Source organism: Sphaeramia orbicularis, chromosome 13, assembly GCF_902148855.1.
Source record: "Sphaeramia orbicularis chromosome 13, fSphaOr1.1, whole genome shotgun sequence".
In the NCBI taxonomy this organism is placed as follows: domain Eukaryota; kingdom Metazoa; phylum Chordata; class Actinopteri; order Kurtiformes; family Apogonidae; genus Sphaeramia; species Sphaeramia orbicularis.
This window is the reverse complement of record NC_043969.1, coordinates 20,945,517-20,970,445: the sequence shown is the minus strand read 5'-3', so window position 1 is coordinate 20,970,445 and position 24,929 is coordinate 20,945,517. Positions and strand designations below refer to the sequence as shown.

At 37.0% G+C, this 24,929-nt stretch overlaps 1 protein-coding gene across 3 annotated transcripts in view; it reads left to right on the top strand.

Annotated features, from left to right (window-relative positions):
* The first annotated feature begins 711 nt into the window (after positions 1–711).
* Positions 712–24,929, top strand: part of LOC115431528 (transmembrane protein 255B) — a 45,065-nt gene continuing 20,847 nt past the window's right edge. For 2 of the 3 annotated variants that reach the window (XM_030151941.1, XM_030151940.1), the window contains exons 1-7: positions 712–893; positions 2,976–3,115; positions 5,473–5,535; positions 9,731–9,820; positions 19,492–19,572; positions 19,657–19,742; positions 19,837–19,996. In XM_030151941.1, the coding sequence (XP_030007801.1) occupies positions 812–893; positions 2,976–3,115; positions 5,473–5,535; positions 9,731–9,820; positions 19,492–19,572; positions 19,657–19,742; positions 19,837–19,996 (702 nt within the window). In that variant the 5' untranslated portion in view covers positions 712–811. The remainder of the gene's footprint in view (positions 894–2,975; positions 3,116–5,472; positions 5,536–9,730; positions 9,821–19,491; positions 19,573–19,656; positions 19,743–19,836; positions 19,997–24,929) is intronic. The other variant, XM_030151942.1, reaches the window with a different exon arrangement.

Below are 24,929 nucleotides of genomic sequence, written 5' to 3'. Positions count from 1 at the left end.
TTTTCCTTGCCGAGAAGGAGGGTCTAAGGACGGGGGATGCCCTGGACACTACTCATTTTCTTGCTGTTTATTTGACTGTTGTTTACTCCAACTGACTCTGTAAAGCCCTTTGAGATAACCTTGTTGTGATATTGGGCTATACAAATAAAGTTTAATTGAATTGAAATGCTGTAGTTTTTAACAAATACCTTGAATACATTAAATATTACCTGATTTTACCTAAAATTGTCGTCTATATAAAGTGTAACGGATAGGCTATACATTTTATACACACACACACACACACACATATATATATATATATATATATATATATATATATATATATATATATATATATATATATATATATATATATATATATCAGACGGTAAAGCGCAAAGCGTTAATTTCGTGCTATGCGTGTGAAATTTTTTTGTCCGCCCCCCAACATTTTCTTTGCCCTCCAGTCCCCCCCCTTTTAAAATCCTGGTGCCGCCACGGATCCTATGGCATAAAGCTTTTGTAAAAAAAAAAGAAAAATATTACCCAAAATAAACACGTGAAACTTTGATATATAAGTAAGCAGATTTTCTTGTTATTTGGTAAATACACTGTTGGGAAAAAAACAAAACAAAATAAATCAAAACAAAAACTCGTGTAAACGCTGATATTTCCGAGCGTCAGTGAAGGCATCCCAGGCTGACCGCCATGCACTTTGATGAAGTGGACTGAAGCCCAGTCTCATCCGGACCGTGGACTCAGTCCTGCAGCAGCTGTCACCTGAAGGAGGGTTGTGTCATCCTGCACGGACACTTTGTGGAGCTTTCAGATGTTCCACAGCTGTGGAAATATCATGACTGCGAGGATCCAGGGAGTGAAGAGCAAAGCCATGAAAAAGAGCCGAGCAACAGGTAAGATGAAACTGATGATACCTGTCACTCACAGCCTTTAACCACACTTAATTATATGTACACTGGTGGATTTCTTTTAGATTATGCTTAGTCCTACTTTTATTTTTTCACGAAGATGATGTAAAAAAGAAAGTGTTTTTATTTTTCTCTTCCAGTCCAATCCACTTTATTTATATAGCACATTTAAACAAGAACATTTCCAAAGTGCTGTACATTGAATCGTAAAAACAATAACACAAATAAAAACAATAAATAAGAAAATAAAACTAAAACAATGCTATAAATAAAACAATAAAATCAAATAGATAAAAGTAATACAATAAATAAAAGACTCAGAGGACCACACAACTCATTCGGAGTTAAAAGAATAAAATAGAAGAATAAAAGTGGGTCTTTAGAGGAGACCCAAAACATTCTTTTTTTCTACTTTATTTCTGAAGTTGCATTAGAATATTCTTAGGTTTTTAGACTGTTCACCAAAGTTATTAAAACCTAAACCATAGAAGAAGCCAATTGAAGAGGTATTTATTTTGTTTTAATCTTTTTAATTTGAGTTATAGATTAATTAAAAGTAGCCTTAATCTGCCGTCATTTAGCAGGGTGAGGTTCTGTTTAATAAGCCTCTTGAAGTATTTTTGTTTTACAACGTGCTACATGTAATTTATTATCTTTTCACCACAGAAACCCAGGAATCAGAGGAATGCTTTAATGTGTGTTAAGGAGTCAGATGTGGTTTTATTGTTTAGTGTAATTAATGGCTCATAGTTGCATTGATATTAACTGTTGATCTGCGGTATTCACTCACCAGGAAAACTATCTGAGATGTCTGTGTTTGTTGTCATATAGGTTTTGAGGCATTCAATTTTAACAGTGCAGCATTTTTAATGCAAATATGTACATTGAAAGAAACAAAAACAAAACTAGTCTGCCATAGAAAAATAAAACAGAACAGCTATTAGAAACCACAAATGGTATAGTTAAGGTTGGCCAAATGCATGCAATGCTTCACTGATCTGGACAAATATAAGAAAATAAAGAAAAAGAAACAATTTGTGTTTGCAATAGTTGCTTTGATTATCTCCAATGTCTTTTTAAACCAGTATGAAAAGCATGTGGAGAGTAACACAGTGTGATCTAAACAATTCGCCTTATTATGTACTAATGAATTTAATCTGGGGGACATTGTTGTGGTCGTGGAACCTACATTTTTATTACCTTTGCATGTAAGATTCTCAGAATGTTTAGATTAAAGTAGGTCTCAGTCCTGCACGATGATGGGTTGGAAACTTTTTTTTATGTTATGGCTGAAAACAAAAATCACACACATATATCAGACATACAATATTTATCAATTTCTTGCTGATATGGAAGACAATCCAGGTCTGAGAGTTTATTTTCAGTTCTAAATACATTTTATTTAATGGCTGTTCATTCTGACAGCAGTGAAAATCACATCCACTGCACCCAAAGTAACTCTGAAACCACTGATGATAGAAAAAAAGAGTTTAAAATTCTGTGAATTTGCTTTAATGGTTTAAGAAACTGATTTATTTTTCCAGAAAATGATGGAATTATTTGAGTTACTTCAGTCCATATAGTGTTTACTTGCACTTACACCTAACATGTATATGCAGCCGTACTTCATGTCAGCCGTAGCTTGTGTAGAAACCTTTTTTATTTCAGTTCTGTGTTTATGTATTCAAAAATAAAAGAAGTAAATGTAACCATTCAGGTGGTGGTGATTTGATCTGAAGTGGGTCCTATTTGTTGTGATAAATGATATGTAAAAATGAAAAAAAAAAAAAAAAAAAAGGAAAAAACAAAGTAATAAAAATTCGGTTGATTTTAATTAGCTTTAGCAGCGCTATGACATTTCAACTAAACAACATAAGGTTTGCACTACTTCCTTTTAAATCAAATCAACTAAAATTACATTAAATTGAATTAAATTAAAATTGTTGGCTTTGAAAATAAATAAAAAAAATATGTACATAAGCAGCGGTCAAGAGGCTTCCGGCTGACAAACACAAAAACAGTATAAAAGTGTTTTTCTGGGTGTGTCTTTCTCTTTATGGGCTTCAGAGCTGATGGTGCGGGTTCGGCGAGCGCTGTGGTTGGTTCTGGGCATGCTCAGTATGTCCTTGCTGGTGGTGGCGCTGGGAGTCTACACAACCACCCGCACAGAGAGCCTGAATGTCACTGGCTACACCTCTGGAGTGATCGTAAGTCATCATGAATTCAACGAGATGCAGTGACATGACATATTGACGTAATTTTAAAAAAAGTGCTTAATGTTGGGATTTACTCGTACATTTGCAGCTACCAGGAAATCAGCTGGAGTTTGTTAAACATATGAAAACATCCTCTGGCATCTGATAGCCATTATGAAATTAAAGCTGCAACTTTTTAGTCTCGCATTGTTGGCCAACAGTTTTGCTTCAGTCGTTGTGGTCTCAGATCGCACTTGTCTGACACATGCAATTTGAAGTCGGTTGTAAAACTGACAGCCGAAAGTTTGGTTCTCCAGTTCAACATCATGACCCACTATGAGAGGCTGGCTCAATCATTCTATAGATTTATGAACTCGGAAAAGTATAATGGGTCAACTTTTTTCATAACTGTATTAACAAATCAGTTTCTGAATAACCTTGTGGTGAGATGGAGCCCAAACACTTATAGAGGAGTGATTTATTAGCAGCTTTTTAACCCTTAAAGACTTCATGGGCTACTGCCAACCAAAACTATCTACTGATCTAAAATGTTTAATAACTTTTAAGCCATTAATCTTGTCCTTCATTCATTCAGTCATTCATTCATTCAGTCCTTCAGTAAATCAATACATGTAAACAATTCAGGTAAAATGCAGTTTCTAAGCTTTTCACTGACAATGTATATGATCCAAACAGGAAGAAAACTCCAAGGCACTCTCTTTAAGCATTAAAATGCCTTTATTCTCATGGCATGGTCATGTATAGACCTTAGAGGAGTGATATTTTGCTTTTTTAAATGGAACTATGCATTTTAAAACATCTCCCTGTGGTCTACATAAACTGTAAATGCTGTACTTGGGTCTGAATACGTCATTAATTCAACTCCACAGGTCCATCTTCAACCCTATTTCTGAGTAATGACACCAGAAAGGTGGTTTTGAGTGCTGGCCCTTTAAATGCAAATGAGCCACTTCATGCCCCACCCCCTCCAGGTTGTTGGCTGTGCTGCTCTGTCCCGCTCAGCCACTGGTGTTCGTTAATAGAACCAACAACTGAACATTTTAGGTAATCGGCTCGAAGTGTGGACGAATTTTCAGTTTTTACTATAACTGCTACTGCTGACAAACAGTTATGACGAACTCTGAGAAATGTTCATTGGAAGTCTTGACCATATACTGTGTGTACAAATGTCATGATGTAATTAATTATAAAATGTAACAAATCAAGCAGGAATTAAAACAGGTTGTAGAAATCCACTTGTTTTTTGCCAAAATGAATGTAAAGATAGCTTTGCAGCACCTGGAGGGTTCAAATTCAAACTTTTGGAACTATTATGGTCCCCATATACACAAATAAATGTACCAAAGACTAATAAAGGTGGGTTTAGCAGAATATGACCCCTTTAAAAAACACTTCAACACGTTTCGGCTTCAAGCCTTCATCAGGAAGTCAAACAAAACAGAAGCCTGGAAAACTGGAGGTTCTTTTAAAGTAGGTCCTGACCAGTAAGAACCTGCCAACCGGACATAAAGGTTTCTTCCTGTTTGTCATCTACTTTATGAATCCCTTTTTCCAAAGAGTATCTTGAACAAACTCTTTTTTGGGTCCTAGAAGCATTCCTTCCCATGTTTTTTTTTAATGTATATGCTGCATTTGTATGTTTAGAGGCTCTGGAGTGAATGTGGAAACGTCATAAGACACAGTTATTCACCAGTATCAGTGTTTTTTATTTTCAGTTAATCATATATTTTGCTGAAAATGCCCGTTTTTGCACATTTTTCCCTGTTTTGATAAAATAACCTTTGAAGTTACTTACATTTACACTGTTGGCCCTAAAGGTTGAATCATTTTGTTTTCAGACACGTTCCTCTTTTTGTTTCTATTTATATATATCAGTAATCACCTTTGACCAGGTACAGTCCTAGTCCCAGTCCCAGTCCCAGTTACACTTTATCTGTCAGGAATAAATTACATTGTTAAAATTATTTCACAAGAAGAGATAAAAATATTTGTTTCCAAATTTATGGGCAAAATTGTACATAATCTGTAAATTAAATATAGAAAAATACCTGATTTTCACTGAAAAATGCAAAATGCAGAAGATAATATGTTAATAAATGATGATGAAACACATAGGAAAGGATACATTGAGACAAAAAATCATTTGGAAATTCCCACAAAAATAGTTTTCTGTCTTTAAAGGTTAAATTGCACCACATTATAATGACACACAAGTGGTAATACTCATTGTTTCTGGTTTCTCTCCTTGGAGGTTACCGAACACAGCAGCGTCAAAGCTCTTAAGAGACTAAACTAACCCTCTTTATTTTGAATAACACTTACTGTATTCATTGTATTATGTTCTGTAGCTGACCCTTGGATCATTCCTGGGCCTCCTGGGACTCAGCCTGGAAGAAAACCGCAGGCAGCTGGTATATGCTCTTCCTTTATCTTTTAATCTGACACACACACATGCACAAACACACACCTATATCCGCTGTCATAATTTTTCCTAATGTTTTCCCTGCACACACCCCGTTCTGGCCTGCCAAAGGGAGTGTATCTTAGCTGTGATAGATGCTATGTGTCAGTTCTCTGCAGCTCATAGTGGAAACGCTGTGGCCTCCAGCTGAGACGCTGCAGACACTTAGACTGTATAAACAAAGAGGATGCTTTTCTCTTTTTATCGTCATCTTAGATCATTTGGGAGCATGCCGGATGATTTTTGTGGGAGCCCACCTTGTTAATCCTGGCTGGGAGTCAGGGAGATGCACAGAGTTGTAATTACTTAGATTATGATCTGCTGTTGATAAATGGAGCTAATGTCCGGTAATAGTCTGAGTATGGTCTGATTTTTTTTGTGTTTGTGTCATTTTTCATAACTACGGTGTGTTTAGTGACATACTATGTTTGTTGTTAAATATATGAGGTGTAGATCTGTTAGTTACTTGTACATGCCAGCTCACCACTGACTTCAGCAAAACATTTACTATCAACAGTTATAATAGCAATTAGCAGTATATATTCTTATGTATATAAAATAGCTAGTAGTATGTAAGTAAAAGTGGCATTAATGGTAATTAGGGATGGGAATTGAGAACTGGTTCTTTTTGAGAAGTGGTTCCCAGTAGCTCAATTCCTTGGAATCGTTTGGCTGCCTGCTTAACGATTCTGCTTATCGATTCCGCCTTTGTTGCACATGCGTGATGATGTCACATGTACGCTGCATTGTTTTGGTTCAGAACATAGCTAACATGCTGTTGAGGCAGAAACGCTCCAAAGTATGGCTATATTTCACATGAAAAGATGACACCAGGGCAACTTGTAACACTTGCAAAGCTTCCATTTCTTCAAAGGAGGGCAATCCCTCCAATATGCTCAAACATTTGTCCACACAGCATGTGATTCATTTGCAGGAATGTCATGTATTTGATACACTACTTAGCAACGCTTGTGAATCTAGTGGAAAAGCAAACACCAGGGTGTCATCTGGGCCTGGTTCTAGGGGGACAACAAATGTTCTGCCCCCTCAAATAAAAGCTTCTGAAGGTAGGGAAAAGGAAAATGAGTTGCACAACAGCGGGATGCATAGAGGAATTAGTAAAGCGTCTTTAGATTCAGTTTCACTGTACGGTCGTATGGTGTGACCCCCCTTCCCCCAAACTGGGCCTGGCGTCATCTTTTATTATTATCGGTGCATTCTGTATATGATGTATAGGATGCATATGCATCATATGAAATAAGAGTCGAGTATAAAATGATTTGTATAAAGACAATCATTTCAATGAGTCAGGTATATATTTACAGTTTGCATTTTAAGGGTCCAGATTTTAGGAGGACTTAGGGTACTCTTATTACAGAAATGGGAAAAAAATAAACACATTCTCTTTTGTCTGATAATAATTTAGACTTAGATACTGAACAGTAATAGGAACTAAAAAATGCAAAATGAGTGCTACTGTTTTTAAAATAGTTTTGTGTTTTTATGGTAGTTTAAGTCTGTGTATTTGAGTTGGAAAATCTACAAATGTTAAAATAAAGAGTCTGTGCGTCTTCAGTCATCACCAAGCAATTAAACTCTGGTCAGAATTGCAATTTTTCCAGAAGTCATCGCAGTATGATTTGTTTCACTAAATCGTGCAGCTGTGTGGACAGCCTCATCACATTTCTGTCTACACTTATTTGTACAGTCAGCCTGAGTTAACCCATAAAGACCCAACACCACCGTCAACCAAAACCATCTACTGATCTAAACTGTTTAATACCAGTTGATCCACTGATCCTATCAATCCATGTAAATAATTGGTGTAAAATACAGTTTGTCATCTTTTCATGGTCATCAGACATGACCTATTTGGACGTTCAGAGGCTCTGTAGAGAATGTGAAACACCGTCATCTTCTGCAACATTAATTCACCAGTAAAACCCATGGAGTTGGATCAATGACAGTGGATGGAGACACTAGGTTTATGTTCAGTTAAAGCTGTAGGAGACTTTCGTGACCAATTGTTCATCAAATCTGTAAAACCTCAGTCATAACCGAAGTATCACGAATCTGTAAGTCTTTCTGTGATTACTCACCTGAATCTCTTGCATTATGGTGAACAATGTCGAAGTGCCATCCACCATAAACAAACCATATGTTTACAAACAGAGCCAGTAGGTAACTCGGGCATCTTCGGAATTTTGTCGCAACGTGCATTGTGGGAAACGGAGGTTCGCGCAGCTGCCTGACAGCTGCTACAGACACGACGTGGAAACGGCTGGAGCTCCCTTCCCTCTATGCATATTCCTCCAGCCTTTTCAGTGCCGTGTTTGTTTCATCCATATAATATCATATGGTTGCGCGGCTGCTGCCACTGCAGGCGGCTGTGCGAACCTCCGTTTCCCATAACCTTTGAATTTACTTTGAGTTTACATGAATATCTAAATTAAATATAGGAAATTAAGTATAGGAAAATACACGAATTACAGTGAAACATGCAAAATACAAAGGATAATATTATGATAAATGGTAATACTTACAAAAGGTTAAATAGGGAGAAAAATTCATTTGGGAACTGATACAAAAGTAACACTGGGTCTTTATGGGTTAAATCTGTCAACAGCTGCTGTTACCTGGTTCGACAAACTTTCTAATCCCCAGTGAATGGTTACAAATTTATCGACTCTTTGACCTTTCAACTGTTACCCTTGTCAGGTTGTATTTTCTACAATTGAATGAAAAAAATCCAATTGGTTTGGAAATACTTATTAGACCAGTGTGAGAAAAGTGGAACATTTGTCATGTAACTAATTCCTTTACAAATTTCATAAAGAAAAAAATCTGTATTTAAATTAACAACAGCAAAATACCAATTTTCTCAATTACAAGTAACATATGTATGAATGAAAAACATTTGATGTCAATTTAGAAGCAAAGAACACAATATGAAGATGTCATTTAAAAGACCATCATGCTGAGTTTATAACTAATCACAGTCCATCTAATATATATTTCTAAAGTTGTGACTAAACTTATATTTTAGTGACACACAGGATGAACTTCATTTCATGTGCTGAGTTTCTCCTGTTTGTTCTGCACGAAGAGAAACAGAATTACTTTATTACTACTACTACTTCATAATTCAACACATTGACAAACTGTTATATTTCTTGTAACAATGTCTTAAAAGGTGATGTAATGATTCCTGCCACTGATATCTCCTTATATATGTGTACAACTGCAATGCAGATATAATGGAAAATGCACAGTGAGTCATTTATTATTGTGAAAAAAACCTCAACAGGATGATTCACATGAAGTCTTGACAGGATTTATTTTTCAATAATGCTTCTTAATCCTGTTTATTACACAGCTACTTACTAAAGAAATCAATTATTTGACAACATGACTGTATTGATAACAGAATAAACAAGTGGTGCCAGGCACAAAAACCCCCGCCCCTTGCATGTTTTGTAGCTTATTTTGGCATTGATCCAGCTGATGTCATCATGTCTATGCATGTGCTGATGTCAGCATATTAATTGCCTCTATATATGTACCAAGTTTGAAGTAAATTGAAACAAAATTGATATTTTATACATATTTGAAATTTTGCCCATTATAAGTAAATGGGAGAAAAAAAAAATCATAAAAAATCTGAACTTTGACCTACTTTTCCCAAAATGTAAGGACATCTGTTCTGGGTCACTGGCAATCTATAAACCAAACTTGGTATGAATTCAACCAATAGTTTTGCTGCTAATGTGTTAACAAACAAACAAAGAAACAAACTGAACCAAAAGCAATACCCCTTGCCTCCCCTTTTGGAGGGGTGGGGTGCAGTATTTATTATCATCAGCTCTTTTAGTATCCATAACAGATGTAAAGGTGTTTGGTCTTCATAATGGTTATATAATGTAACATAATGGTTCCTATAGTTCCAGGACAGAACTGGTCATATTGAATGTGCTGTTTTGCTGTCATCCATTTTTAACAGTGTGTTAGGTAGTCATTAAAGAGGACTATCTATCAGGCATATTCTGTATTTTATCATATTTTAGGGTACTGTTTTTACAGTTATTGGACAGTAAAGGTGAGATGCCAAGGTTTCATTCCTGTTCTTTTCTTTGTTCCTCCTTTAGCTGACTGCTGCTATCGTTTTCCTCAGCTTTGGGGTCATCACTTCGTTTCTTTGTCTGGTGATCGACGGGGTCTGTATTGTCTTAAGCATGGTGAGTTATCAACTTTTTTTTATAGTAGATCTACTTTCACTGGATGATGAAACAGAGAAGTAAAACAGAGCAGTAACAGGAACACGGTGGCAGCATCCACTGTTGACTCGAATATTAGTTTAGCCCTTTTTCCACATAAATAACAACTAAAACACTGTTATATTTCTACAAAAGTCCTAAAATTAGATCATAGATAGAATAGAATAGAATGCCTTTATTTTCATTATACATATGTACAACGAAATTAAAGTCATGGGCAGGCCCGGACTGGCTAATTGGGAGGACCGGGACAATTCTCGGTGGGCCGGTATAAATATTTAGGCAGCGAGGGCCAGAGTTCACTATAAATATATATTTAATATTTTATTTATCTTTTTTTTTTTTTTTTTTGCAGGGGTGGTCAGTCATAGCACTGTGTTGATCACGTAAGCTGCTGCTGCTGTTCCTGGGCTGCCACCCCCTCTACTAGCAAACTGTTTTTGTTTTTTTTTTCTTCCTCTTGTTTGCAGACGCGCCGTGACCTGACGTAATTTGTCCTTGCATACGGTTAGTAGCTCTGTACTGTGGAGCATATACGATCTGTGCTCTGTAGGCTGTCGGTGGTCAGCTGTGTTTGCTGTTTGAAACATGGATAATAGAAAGAACAAGGGTGGTGCAGAGAAGGCAAGAATTAAAAAGAGGAAAGCTCTGGAAGCAAACGCAGCCAAATGTGACAAAATCTGCAACTTTTTCACAAAAACGACCTCCCGGTTGGAAACAACTAATAAGGACAATGAACCGGGTAAACCACCTTTCAAGTTAGTTAATTATCGAGTCAGTGAATTGTATGGCATTGTGGCGTGGAACATAACGTTATGCATTTTAAATAATAGTATGATGCGACGCCACATAACTGGGAAACTTTGTCTTGTAGCTCCTCAGAGTCAGAAAGAACATCCAGCAGCAGATACCAGCCATGAGCCCACAAGTCCAGAGTGGGCAGGTAGGACTGCTCAGAGAGGGAAGATTATTAGAATAAATAGGCTCCAATGAAGAGCATGGTGTAGGCCTGTTCAATATGAAAGGTGCTCTGAGATGCTAGATGAATCAGCACTACATGAATGAAACTGACATGTCAGATTTGTGCTGAGAATTATGAGCATTTTTAAAATGTGCTTTAGTGTCAGAAGCAGAGCCAGGAGCCAGTAGTGATGAGGGGATTGCTCCTGTCAGGATGGAAGGAAAAGGTGAGCTGTTGGAACAGACTGTGTGAACAAGCATTAGTCCCAGTAAAACCACTTAATATACCCAAATGATAGTCCTGACTTATTTTATTTTTTATCATTAAAAGTGAGACAGTAAATACACAAAGCCCACAATTGAAAGGCAATAGCATAAAGTAATATCAAATAAGCCAGCATATTTTGCGAATGTAAATATCTTAATTGGTTAAGTAAGTCAAAATGTCTGTAGATATTATTTTTTATTGTGATACAGGTGCAGGTGAGTCTAGGGAAACTGGAGGAAGTGTGAAAGGGAGAGCAGAGTCTACTGATGACAGAGGAGCAGCTCAGCAGCACAACCCTGAACCACTAGGCACAAATGAGACAAATGAAGATGAGTCTGTTGTTAGCTTTGATTACTTTGCTCGCCCTCAGTCATAGGATATACAGACATTTTTTTCTTATCATCCTCGTCAAACCCCTAATATCACTATACCAAAAGTTTTTAATAGAAAAGATGGAACAAACCACAAGTGGCTGACTTACTGTGAAAAAAATCTGTCTCTCTACTGCTCTGTTTGTCTCAGGCTTTGCAGAACAGTGTGTAGACCTAACATGTAAGGTTATAATTACATGATTTTAATAATAATTGGTCGTGATCTAAAGTGGGCCGGTCTGAGGTATGAAACTCCAGGGCTGAAAATGAGTCAGTCCGGCCCTGGTCATGGGAACCCACTTAAACAAACAAGGCAAGAATGTTAAACTTATTAATTTCTTTATTGGTTGAAATGATCCATTCAGTAATAATAACACTAAATAAACATTTCCATCCCACACATTGGCTTGGATGATGTTTACCCTTCTCTTCATCGAATAATTTCACTTCTATGTTTGTGGTTGGATTGGACTTACTGTAAGGTCAGGACTTGGACAAAAACATAGAATGTCCCTTAAGCTACTTTGCTTTATCAGTCAATCAATCAATCAATCAATCAATCAATCAATCAATGTTTATATAGTACTTTTTCATACAATGAAATGTAGTACAAAGTGCTTTACATATAAAATCAGTGCACCCCACCACCACACACACATACACGTACATACACAAACACACACATAAACACATACACCCCGCCACCCATGTACCTAATGTTAATACCCATAAATAATAAAACAAACAGAAATAGATAAGGAAATAAAAGAAAGAAACAGGCTGAGCACGGGGGACCATAAAACAACAGAGAGGAGGTGCTATCACAGGGAGCCACCTGCACCAGGGGGCAGCCAGGGGGCAGCCCCTAGCAACCCGGCGCCGCTATCATAAAGCCGCATCCTGACTTGTGAGGAAGGGCTGAAATGCCACCGCATCGCGGCAGCAGGGCCCCATACCCCACTGTGGAGCAGACCCCTGAGCGAGCGTCAGAGCCACTAAGCCTGCAGCCGCCCCCTGGCGCAGAGGGCCCCTGCCGATGAAACACTGGAGAATATAAATAAAAACATTAAAAAGATAAAAAGAAGCATTGCTTAAAAGAGTATAAATGTAATATACAACATATATGTAAATATAATATAAATATAAAGCAATGAAGAGATAAAACAGAAGCAGTGGTTAAAGGTCAAATTAAAAGTCAAGTTAAAAACTAAGGGAGACAGGAGTTAAAAAGATAAGCTAAAATAAAAGGGGCATTATTTAAAAGCCAGATTAAAAAGGTGGGTCTTGAGCCTGGTTTTAAAGATGTCGACTTTCTCTGCAGCCCTGAGGTTCCCTGGCAGGCTGTTCCCATTCCTTGGTAGAAAAATATGTGCCTGTTTTGTTATTGTTGGCTAAAAACCTGTTTTAGAGAGGTTATGATACTTCTGTTCATGGATGGATACACTGACATTTACTGATGACGAAACATGGATGATACCTCCGCCTCCGTGTTTCACATATGGGTTATGTAGAAACAGGGTCAAGGACCTCAGCTCAAAAAGGCCAAGGTAGAAGTGTCTTAAATTGTAAAATTTTATATAATACTGCTGTAACTGACTCCAAAAAGCCCTGGCTCCTACAGACTGAAAGAAAACACTAAGCCAATAATTTTTTTCAGGACTTATTCAGGTCTCGTTTGTTTCACTTCAACCCTCTGTTTACTGATCTGTTGGTCATATCTTTAAATCCTTCCTCTGTTAATGAGATCTCAGGTCAAATACAGTGTTAAAAGTTGGAATAAGTGTATTTTCAGACTCATTCCTGTTTTTTTTTCCTATTTATACACATCAGTCATCACCTTTGACCTGGGGCAATGATTACATACTGAGTCCCAGTTACACTTATCTGTCACAATCATGTCACAATCAGTTCATGAAAAGAGGTAAAAATATTTTATCAGCAGTGTAGAAGGTTTCAGTGCACTGCAAAAATGCCAGTGTTAATTTAACACCTGCAGTGTTGAAATTAACACTCGCAAAGTGTCTATATGTGTCCACACTGTACAGTGTCAAGGTAACACTTTTGAAAATATTGAAAGATTAACACCCAGTTTTAGTTGGGTCAACACTGTTCATCATTAAAAAGTAACACCACACAACACTGTCAAGTGTTGTATCTACGCTACACTAGTGTTGGTGATTAGATACAGTGTCAAAAGTAACACTTTTGTCCCATGCTGTAAGTCTTCTAAGCTTTGCATTTTATTTTCTTTCTCTCCTTGAAAAAATCAAGCAAAGATAACCTGTATCTCTGTTCTTAGATCCTTAGAAATTCTCAATCCTTTCCTTCTGTCATGGTTCCTTACTTGAAGTTTCCCAGAGTAATCAGACTCTGCAGGTGTATTTAATCTCTTCCACCAATGTAGTTGAAGGCGTAACCAGCCAGAACATTAGTTCTTGAAGCAGCCATTTTGAAACCTCATGAGTTAATGTGGTCTTGTTCATTCTGGTGTGGGTGTGGAACCGTTACGTGAGGGCGTGGCTTGATCTACCCTAATCAGGTTAAATTTAACATCAGTGTTAAAAACACTCTGATTTGACAACTTTTATTTGTCTAAGGTAACACAGGCAATGCTATTTTATAGCAAAGTGGTGTTAATACAACACCAACACTCTCTATTTAACACTGTCCCTGAAATTGTAACACTCCCATATGTGCTGTGTGTCTGCAATGACTTTGATTTATACTATTTTTCATTTCAAATAAGAACATACTGATTTGATTGAGAGATGAAAGGCTAAGCAAAATGTGAGGACATGTAGAAAATGCAATCCTAGACTTGTTTACAGAAAATGTGTCCAAAGAATGTACAAAAGAAGGCATTCCTGAATCTGAAAACAGCACAAAGCAACAGAATGTGTGTTATATCCAACATGAAAGCTTTTTAGCTAAATGTATGCTGATTTAACCCCTTTGAAACCAACAGCAGTAAGTAGTTAGTATCTGTAATATCTGGTTCTGTACTGGATTACAGCAAATCCTAAACTTCCTGACTACTAAATGAGCATGGTGTGAAGGGTTGAGAACATTATGTGGATGAATGCACATTTTATCTCTGAAGCAGATAAACAGAAAAGACCAAAGACTGTAGTGTAATAGTTGCATGTATTTGAGACACTATTCCATGGTCAAAGGTTTTAGGAATCACACAAATGGATCCTTTGCTTAAATGTGATTTTGTTTTGTCATTAAAAGTCTTGGAAACCTGTATAATACTTCTAATCGTTCTTCAGTGGAACTCAGAAACACAACAAACAAAATCTATTTTAAAAACTTAGGCAGCATATAGACAGACACTGTTTCTGTTTTGTGAAAATGGAGCCTAAATCTTCTCGTCTTTTGTCCGACAGATTCAGGACAGCGGTTGGTCATTACATTTGCCAATCCTCCATTTTTTTATCACATCAAATAATTTAGAACAAACAAACTGATTAGAAGTATGACTATTTGAACACACATCTACCTGAAAAGTCTGGCAAAATACATCGGACATGAACTTTGAGTGTTTAGATTGACTGAAGTGTCCCCGAATACCATGGAGGGGGTGGGGGGTTGTCCCACCAGGGGCCATGGGGATGTGTGGGCTTTAAATCTGAAATGCTCTCATGACAGTATATAGCCCATTTAACACAGCATTTCTGTTATGGGAATATTTAGCCTTTATTCCAGAATGACGTAGACGTCACAGACCTGTGTAAATGAAATGGTGGGATCATGTGGTCCCACCTTTATTGCAGCTTTGTAACACCTCTGGAGGTAGTAACAGAACAGTAATAAAGGTGGAATCATGATTCTGGAATGCTACATAAAAGGAACACCTCTCGTTCCGCAACCAAGGTGTCGTTTTGATGATGTATTGCGAGTGTGACCCCCACCTTAAAAATGCAAGCAGAAAGATGTCCAACTGGGGAGACGCCACGAGCTCTTTGTCAGTTTGTGCGGAGGACTCTATCCATGCTAACATTTGTGGAACGGTGAAAGACGGGCTCTGGAGAGGTTAGCAACACCGCTATGCTCGGGATATTTCTGATGTGGACGTGATACGTCACACCATACACTGTGCTGTGTCAACGCCCCTTTGATTCTGAAACGCAGGTCCACTGTGTAAAAGTGTGTAAAAGTCCACCCTGTTTCACCTCTGTTACTCCTTTGGCTTGGCTGTGGAAAGTGGTCAATGGTGGAAAAAAGGTGGGATCACCATCTCATCTTTTTTTTTTCATCTGTCTATTTATTTATTTATTAGGGACAGTGCATATTAATGAACATCTACAACAGTTGCAGCTGTAAATGTGCCAGATTGTAGCAGCAGTGCTAATTTCCAGCTGTAGTCCCCAGGCAGGTGACAAGAAAGACAGTTGACAAAAAGGCAAAACGTCATAAAAACACACAGAACAACACAGTGAGGACAATCTACTGACAGTCACAGGCTTGGTTTTCCTTCATCCAATGTTTTCTGGGATCTCAGTGTGAAAGTGGCTTGTGATTACAGCACTGACAGTTAACAGACTTTATCCTACATTTGACGGTGACCTCCTGAACTATTACACACTTAATTTGTTGTGTGAACCATGTTGATCCACTACTCCTGGAGAGCGTAACCATGGTGTTGACGGCGCCCCATTGGTACATCATCTTGCTGGTTGAGTCCAAACTCTCTGGACATTCTTCAGTAACTGTTCCAGTCTGATAAATACCAACAGCTCTTTGTCTGAGGGCTTGGTTTCAACAGAGTTTGGTAAAGACCCAGGTTTCTCTTCTATAAATTCATCCCATTCCTCCCAGATCATCCTCAGATGGTTGTATAATCTTAGAAAGTTTAACGTTTTTACCACAAACAAATGTTCAAAATCGTATAAATTTTCACAATAGAGTGGTTCATAAAGTTTCATCCACCGCATCCTGGGCCATATTATGAGCCAAAACTATCCCTCTGGTAATACTGACACTTTTCTGGGAAAAAAAAAAAAATCACAGCTCTGTATTTTTTCAACAGTTGCAGGGTTTGTTTCTTGCTTTTCAACCACATAAATGACCAGCTATGAAAGGGTAATGTGAGGAAAAATTGGACTGTTCTGTCTAAAAGACTCCATCAGCGCAGACAAATTGAATGAAATCCAGCTGCCTCTGGCTTCATACTTGGAGACATATGATGGTCTGAAGGACTGAGAATGTTCAGTTACTGAGTGTAATAGATGTTAGTGTTATAGAGAGTGAAAAGCCTCCCTTAAAGAACATTGAACAGGTTAAAGCAACAAAACTGCATTCCTGTTTCAACCTCCAGAAAAAATAAGATGAGTTCAGTTTGGATCTGCTTTATCTGAGGAGACCTCTGTATGTAGAGCAAACGCATTTAACCCTTTGGTGTTTCTTTCTTTCTTTGTTACTTTGTGTGTTTGTGTGTTTGTTTGTTTCTTTGTTTCTTTCTTTCTTTGTTTCTTTCTTTCTTTCTTTTTCTCACTTTATTTACTCATTTAATTGGGACATTAATGAAATGTCAATAAGAGTATTTCAAGATATTAACATGTTGGATTATAGCAAAAAAACAGAAGAAAAAAAAGAAGCAAATTTAGATCTGTATTCTTTCAACAAATGACAAAGACTGAACATGGCCAGTAGCAAAATATGAATATTCATGGAAAATGACTTAGATTCGTTATGATTTAAACACATGTATCCTAATAAGACCTATTTTTATAGTATTAGAATATTAATGTGTTTGTAAATTTTCTCTTCATCCACTGACATTTGTAAAAGCACTGTTTACAAATGAGCTTATAATTTATTTGGTAGGCCTCAATATGTTTAGACATTGTATATTTAACTATATTCTATATATTTAGCCTTATTTAAATACCACAGAATAAAGAGCAGTAACATTAGAGTGTCTGAAGTGGCTTTTATTTCTGTGCTCTCTGAGCTTTGATGAAGGGGTTTGATGTAATAAAAAACACTGAAATTATTCAAAAGGTGTATTTGTTACAGTCAAGTGTTTATATGAAACAGCCAAGGTTAAATAGATTTACTTGCACATGTATGTAATAACAAAACGAAGAAACATAAAACCAGACATGAATGATTTTCCTTCAACAGTAACTGCTATTGATATACTTCATAGAGGTTATAAGGGCACATACCTCCCATTCAGTTCTAAAATATGTACAACAGGTCAAAGGTTCATCCTTGAACAAATCCACTCACTTTGTCATAAACTGTGATATTTAACAGGTACAACGTGCAGTTCAAAACCTTGTGTAACCTAATATGGCATATCTGGTATGTTTCAACCATCAACTGAGAGAATAGTGACAGCGCAGCGATAACGAGAAAAAACTTTTTTGACAGAAAGCCCTATGGGAAAGATCTATGTGGAAATTCAGCAGACGCTTTGTCCTGCTCTGCACAATGTTCCCAGAGTTTTGTCTCTCAGGCAGAACGCCAGAATGTGTCGGAGTCCTTTTGGTTTTATTTTGTCCTTGCTGCGCACTTTGAATTGATCAGTTATTGGTTATAGTTGTTGGAAGGAACAAACCAGTGTCCACGGGTAAACACTAAGACATGTCCTAAACACAACAAGAGGAAAGTAGGTCATACAAACAGAGTCAGAAATGATGGTCGATGATGAGAATGATTGAGTCAATACATTGCTTTTGTGGAAAAATATTTTGCCTTTAACCATTTTTATGACATATTGTTCATACTACTACTACTTCTACTACTACTACTACGACTAATAATAATAATAATAATGATAATAATGATAACAATAATAATGGGCTAATTTGAACTAATCAAATAGGTCAGATCATTGAATAATTACTTTTTGGCTTAGTTCTTTGATATAGAGCATAAAAATTGGACTGTGTTTCAGTGTAAAAAGGTCATGTGGTCTGATGAGTCCAGACTGACCCTGCTCCAGAGTGATGGATGCATCAGAGGTGGATGAAGAAGTGATTACCCATCATACCTAGTGCCTACAGTGCAAGCCTGAGGGGGCAGTGTTATGATCTGGGGTTGGTTCTGTTGGCCAGATCTAGTTTCAGCAACATTATCAGTCCATAAAATGGGGTCAGCTGAACCTATTAATTGGAACATATGCCAAGATGACAATGACAGAATCAATACGACTTGAAAGAGTAGTTGAAGGAGCATCAGACATCATTTCACACATGCATCGAAGTCATTGTTGAAGTCAATCAACAGTTCTTCTGGAATGAAGTTGGTATTTCCACCTATGTTGTGTGTGTTAAATAATACAGGATGGTACAGATTTAGTAAAACTGTACTGGTCCAGCATACATTAGTGCAAATCAAAACAACAGACAACATGATAAATGTCAGTGTGTAAAATTTAAGAGAATTTAAGAAGGTTTATTTGCTGAAATTGAATATAATATTCAAATAATGTTTACAGAAGTGTATTATCACCTTAAATTAATTTTTGTGTTTTTGTTACTCTACTCTTATATGCACAGATGGAAGATTCTGGGATATCAGTTGGATTGAATCTGCAAATTCACAACTAGATGCCAGTAAAGATTACGTACGGAACCTGTTTGTGATTTTTTATTATTATTATTATTATTATTTTTTTTAAATTTAAGTTTTATTTTATTCATGCTGTGTTGTATTTTGTCAGTCAATCAAACCAAACCAGACTAAATCTTAGCCAGATGAAAGTGGAAACTACAGTCCTCTCCAAAAAACAAAACCAAATCACCTATTTTACCAATCACAACAACCATAAGTAATAAAAGGTGAAGCGAGGGTGTTTTGGAACAGGAAATCATCAACAGACTGGAAACTCAGGGTTTTTCAGTCAGTTGAGTTTTGCTGATGTACACACGGTCATCGCCATCATCTTGCGCGACAAAACCAGTTCATCTAGGTTTTTCTGTCCTCTGATGACAAAATGTTGGTTGTGTTTTTGTCTTTTTTAATGAAACCCATGTGCATAATAACATGTTCCATAATATTCATGTTCTGTCACCTGCCAGGACATGCGCCCACTCAGAGCAGGGAGATGCCAGTTTTACAGCAGTGGAAGCAACTACATCTACGAGAATTTTTACATGTCTGTGAGTACTTTAGTGTCGACATGTGAGTGATGATGGCTGCGTGTAATTTATGGTAGTTACAGTTGGATCTGCATCTTCCAACAGGTGTCGTGTTGGAGTCTGGAAGAGTCTTGTAACCTGACTGTACGGAGTGGGACCTGCTACTGCTGTGACCTGTACAACTGCGCAAAGTAAGACAAATGGCCGAGGACACACAAATTCACAGACGAGTTACTACTGACGTCTGATCAGTGTTTAAATGAACGCCCGTTACCTGTTTTGCAGTGGAGGGTACCTCAGCAACTACTACGAGTTTGTTGGCGTGCAAAGCTGTGAGGAGGTTTTCACCTTGTATATTCTGATCTGGAGCCTGACTGGTCTGAACCTTGTGGTCTTTTTTATGGGAATACTGACCACAGCAGTGTTGGGCAGCATCAAAAACATAGTAAGATGCAGAGTGAACACACACACACACACACATATACACGCACATACTCCTTTACTCAGTGACACAAATTTTGTCATTTTCCCTCTGTTCTCTGTCACTATGGATGTGAAATGAAGCAACAAGATGTGATGGAAGTATAGACTTTAGAGCAGGGATGTCAAACTCGTTTTCTTTCAGGGGCCACATTCAGCCCAATTTGACCTCCAGTGGGCCGGACCAGCAAAATAATAACATAATAGCCTATAAATAATGACAACTCCAAATTTTTTATGTGCAAAAAAGAACATTAAATTATGAAATCATTTACATTTTACAAACTATCCAAACAAAAAGGATGTGAATAACCTGAAAAAAACTGAAATTTCTGAAGAAAAATGAGAAGAAATAATAAGAAAAATTTGAACAATATTATGCCACAACTTATGATTTATACATGTGCACTACAGATCAGATCTACCAAGACACAAAACAGGCAGAATATTGTTAAAATTACTCTTATTTTTCTTTAGACATGTCAGGTTGTTCATATTTGTTCAGGTTATTGATATTTTATTATTAAAGGATATGAGATTTTAATGTTCTTTGCAATAAATCAAAGAGAAAAAATTGGAGTTGTCATTATTTATAGGTCATTTTTGTTTTCACATTAAACCAAGAAGAAAATCGGGAGTCATTATTTCTAGTTATTATGCTATTATTTTCCAGTTCAATGCCCTTGACTGTTAATATCTTCTGTACTTTGCTAAGTTATCCCGCGGGCCGGATTGGAACCTTTGGTGGGCCGGTTTTGGCCCCCGGGCCGCATGTTTGACACCTGTGCTTTAGATATTAAAACCTTTAAAGATTAAAGGTTAAAATGATTAAATTGCTTTATTATCCCAGTAGGGAAAGCCAATCTACATTTTACCCATCCTACTACATACACCTACTGTACCTCCATTGCATCTTGTTGCTTTAAACTCAACTGTTGCCACTTTATTGTTTTTTTTATTCTGCCCAATCCCTGCTGCTTACAGTCATATTGTACGTTTATTGCCACATTGCACCGTAATTTCCGGTCTATAAGGTGCTACTTTTTTCACAAGCTTTAAACCCTGCAGCTCAAACAAAGATGCAGCTAATCCACTATAAATCAAACACACTCACACTAAAGTCTTCAGATCAGTCATTTTGTGCATCATGCACACACCCTCATTATGGAAAACACAAAATGCATATGAAGCAGCTTTCAAGTTAAAGGCGATCGATGTGGCTGTCAAAGAAGGAAATAGAGCTGCTGCATGTAAGCTTGGCATCAGGGAATCGATAGTGAAATGTTGGAGACGGCAGCATGTGGCTTATATTTAGGTGTCCTCGGTAGTCCGGAAATTATGGTATATGTTTATAGTTATATTCTATTTTCTGTTTTTTCTATTTTTCTACTGTGTTCATTGCAGCACCATGGGCCTTAGAGTTCTATTATTACAGTTTTCTGTATATGCTGAATATACGGCAAAACTAACAAATAAAAGCTGACTTTGACTTTGACCTAGCATTGGCACTAGCATTAGCATTAGCATTAGGGAGCTGACATTGAAGGTGCTTTGGGATCAACCTTGACAAACTCATCTAAACTCAACACAGACTGAGCTGAACCCGGAACTTTCTTGCTGTTTCTTGCCAGTGCTGATCACTACAGCCCCACGCTGCTCGTAGTTAGTTCAGTCAGTAGTTAGTTCAAGGGGTTGAACAAGTACATTGTATTAGCCTAACCATTAAGGAATTACAACAGTACCAGTACCTTCATTTTCAGAGGCTCAAAATAATGGGACAGTTAACTAACAAGCAGCTTCAGCTCCAGATGAGGACTGTTGTCTCAGATAAAAAGCCTGGAGTTGATCCCAGATGTTACATTTTTCGTAGCTGTTCACTATAGTTCTCAATATCAGGTCCAAAGAGGTGTCAATGTGAGTGAAAGAGGCATTCGCCTAAAAAAACAAAATGAATCAGTCAGAGAGATAGTGAAAACCTCAGGAGTGGCAAAAACAATAACTTCTTACATTCTTAAAATGAAAAAAATCCACTGATGAGATCAGCAGTGGAGACCACACTAGACATCTAAAATGAATCATCTCAGAACTGTTTTACAACATCCAGCCAAGTCCAGAACACACTTGAAGAGGTTGGTAGGTAGGATTATTAAAATCTAAAATCAAGAGGTGTCTTCATGAATGTAAATACAGTGGGTTAATAAAAGGTGCAAAGCACTGGTAACACTCACCTACAGGACGGATAGATTCCAATTTACCAGAAAACATTAAGCTATTGTATAAATTTGACTGAATAAAAACTCAGAGTCAGGACAAGTACAACCCAGTCTGTGGAGTGTCAAAGAACAAAGAGGGTTCAATGATTTTAAGGAGTTTTGGTAGAGAAAGTATGGGAGGGTGTGAGGTGGATGGAACAGTTTTGATATGAGGTAACTCAAATTAATTATGTATTAAAGTCTGAACTGGGAGGGTCACAGAAGACATTCTGATGGTTACCCTCCATCAACCCCCCACCCGTTTATCCCATAAAATCACATCATCACGACAGTGTCACACATTACGTTCTTTCCATGTTACATTTCTTGATGACTTAAACTGAATCTGACAAGAATTTCTAAATTTGTTGGTTGCTAGTTTTGAGGAATAACAGCAAGCAGGAGGACAAAAAATGTACAAATTGATGCCATTATTGTCAGACTGAAATAATTAGAGACCTGAAATATTAATTCACTCAGTATTTTGTCATTAACGGAGTGATAATTTGCTTTTTTAAAATGGAATTATGCATTTTAAAACATTTCCCTGTGGTCTACATAAATTGTAAATGCTATGCTTGGGTCTGAATTCTTCATTAATTCAACTCCACAGGTCCATCTTCAACCCTATTTCTGGGGAATGACACAAGAAATGTTGTTTTGAGTGCTGGCCCTTTAAATGCAAATGAGCCACTTCACATCCCACCCCTTCCATGCTGCTCCAGCAACTGAACATTTCTGGTAATCGGCTCAAAGTTTGGACATATTTTCAGTATGGACTACAACTGATACTGGTGACAAGTGTTTGTACAACACTGAGTCCAATTAGATGATAAATAGCCGAAAATCTTGCTATAGAGGTGACTTTTATATTCAGGTTATATTTGGTGTGTTAGTTTTTATTGTCCATCATGATAAAATCAGTTTTCTTTTTCAGTTGTTTAGTGTTTTTTGTATCATGTAGTGAAATTCAAAAGCTCCGTGTGTCTCAGTTACGGTGGCCCAGAGGTGCAACAGGCCAAAAAATTATCCACTAGACGAAAAAAATTATCTACTACAAGAAAAAAAAAGAGAACAGCCTAAAAAAATTATCCACTAGATGAAAAAAATTATCTACTACAAAAAAAAAAAGAGAACAGCCTAAAAAAATTATCCACGAGATGAAAAAAATTATCTACTACAAGAAAAAAAAGAGAACAGCCTAAAAAAATTATCCACGAGATGAAAAAAATTATCTACTACAAGAAAAAAAAAAAAAGAGAAAAACAGCCCCAAAAAATTATCCACTATAAGGAAAAAAAAAGAGAACAGCCTAAAAAAATTATCCACTAGACGAAAAAAATTATCTACTACAAGAAAAAAAAAGAGAACAGCCTAAAAAAATTATCCACGAGATGAAAAAAATTATCTACTACAAGAAAAAAAAAAGAGAACAGCCTAAAAAAATTATCCACGAGATGAAAAAATTTATCTACTACAAGAAAAAAAAAAGAGAACAGCCTAAAAAAATTATCCACGAGATGAAAAAAATTATCTACTACAAGAAAAAAAAAAAGAGAAAAACAGCCCAAAAAAATTATCCACTATAAGGAAAAAAAAGAGAACAGCCTAAAAAAATTATCCACTAGACAAAAAAATTATCTACTGCAATAAAAAAAGAGAACAGCCTAAAAAAATTATCCACTATAAGAAAAAAAAGAGAACAGCCCAAAAAAAAATTATCCACTAGATGAAAAAAAAATCCCCTATAAGAAAAAAAAGAGACCAGCCAAAAAAATTATCCACTAAAAGAAAAAAAAAGAGAACAGGCAAAAAAAATTATCTACTAGCCCAAAAAATTATTCACTATAAGAAAAAAAAAAGAACAGGTGAAAAAAAATATCTACTACGAGAAAAAAAAAAGAGAGCAGCCCAAAAAAATATCCACTATAAGAAAAAAAACCCATCATCCACCTTTTCAATTACGGGGGCACTGTTTACCCGAAAGGTGCCTTGCTTTAAAATTAAGGCCACCACAAAAAATAAAAGGATAGGCTGAAAAATTTTAAGGCTTTCGGATAATGTGGCTAATGCTAAGGAAGTACCCCACTGGAAGTGGAGGTCGTGCGCTAAAAAATAAAGTTATTTTAAAATATAGATATTTCCATTAATATAGTTTGCAAAGCAGTTAAATGATTAAATACGGTTCCAGTGTCTGCTCAAGGTTAGGCATGGGCGTTAAATGGTTAAGGTTATGGTTGGGATTAGTTTTCAGTGGTAAATGGCCCTTGTGTGCACTGTGTGAAGGTTCGTTGCTAAGCTAATGCTAACGCGAAAAGTTGACAGCAACTTTGTGAACTACCAGTGCGAGTAAACAATTGTGTGATTACGGTGTTGAATTGTTCAACTGCCTGACATTCAATATCATTTTTTATGAATATTCGCTACAAGAAGTTCTAAAATTATTTTATTTTATTTTGAGAGGAGGAGAAGAGGAGCTTCCTGTGGAGCTCCACTATCATGGCATCGCCCATTTGTTGAGAGACAGCAAATGCATTTTGCGGCACCGACACCTGGTGCCGCGAGGTACCGTGGCACCTCGGCTGGTGCGGCACCACGGTTGATGCCGCTAGGTGCCGTGGCACCTCGGCTGGTGCCGCGACGTAC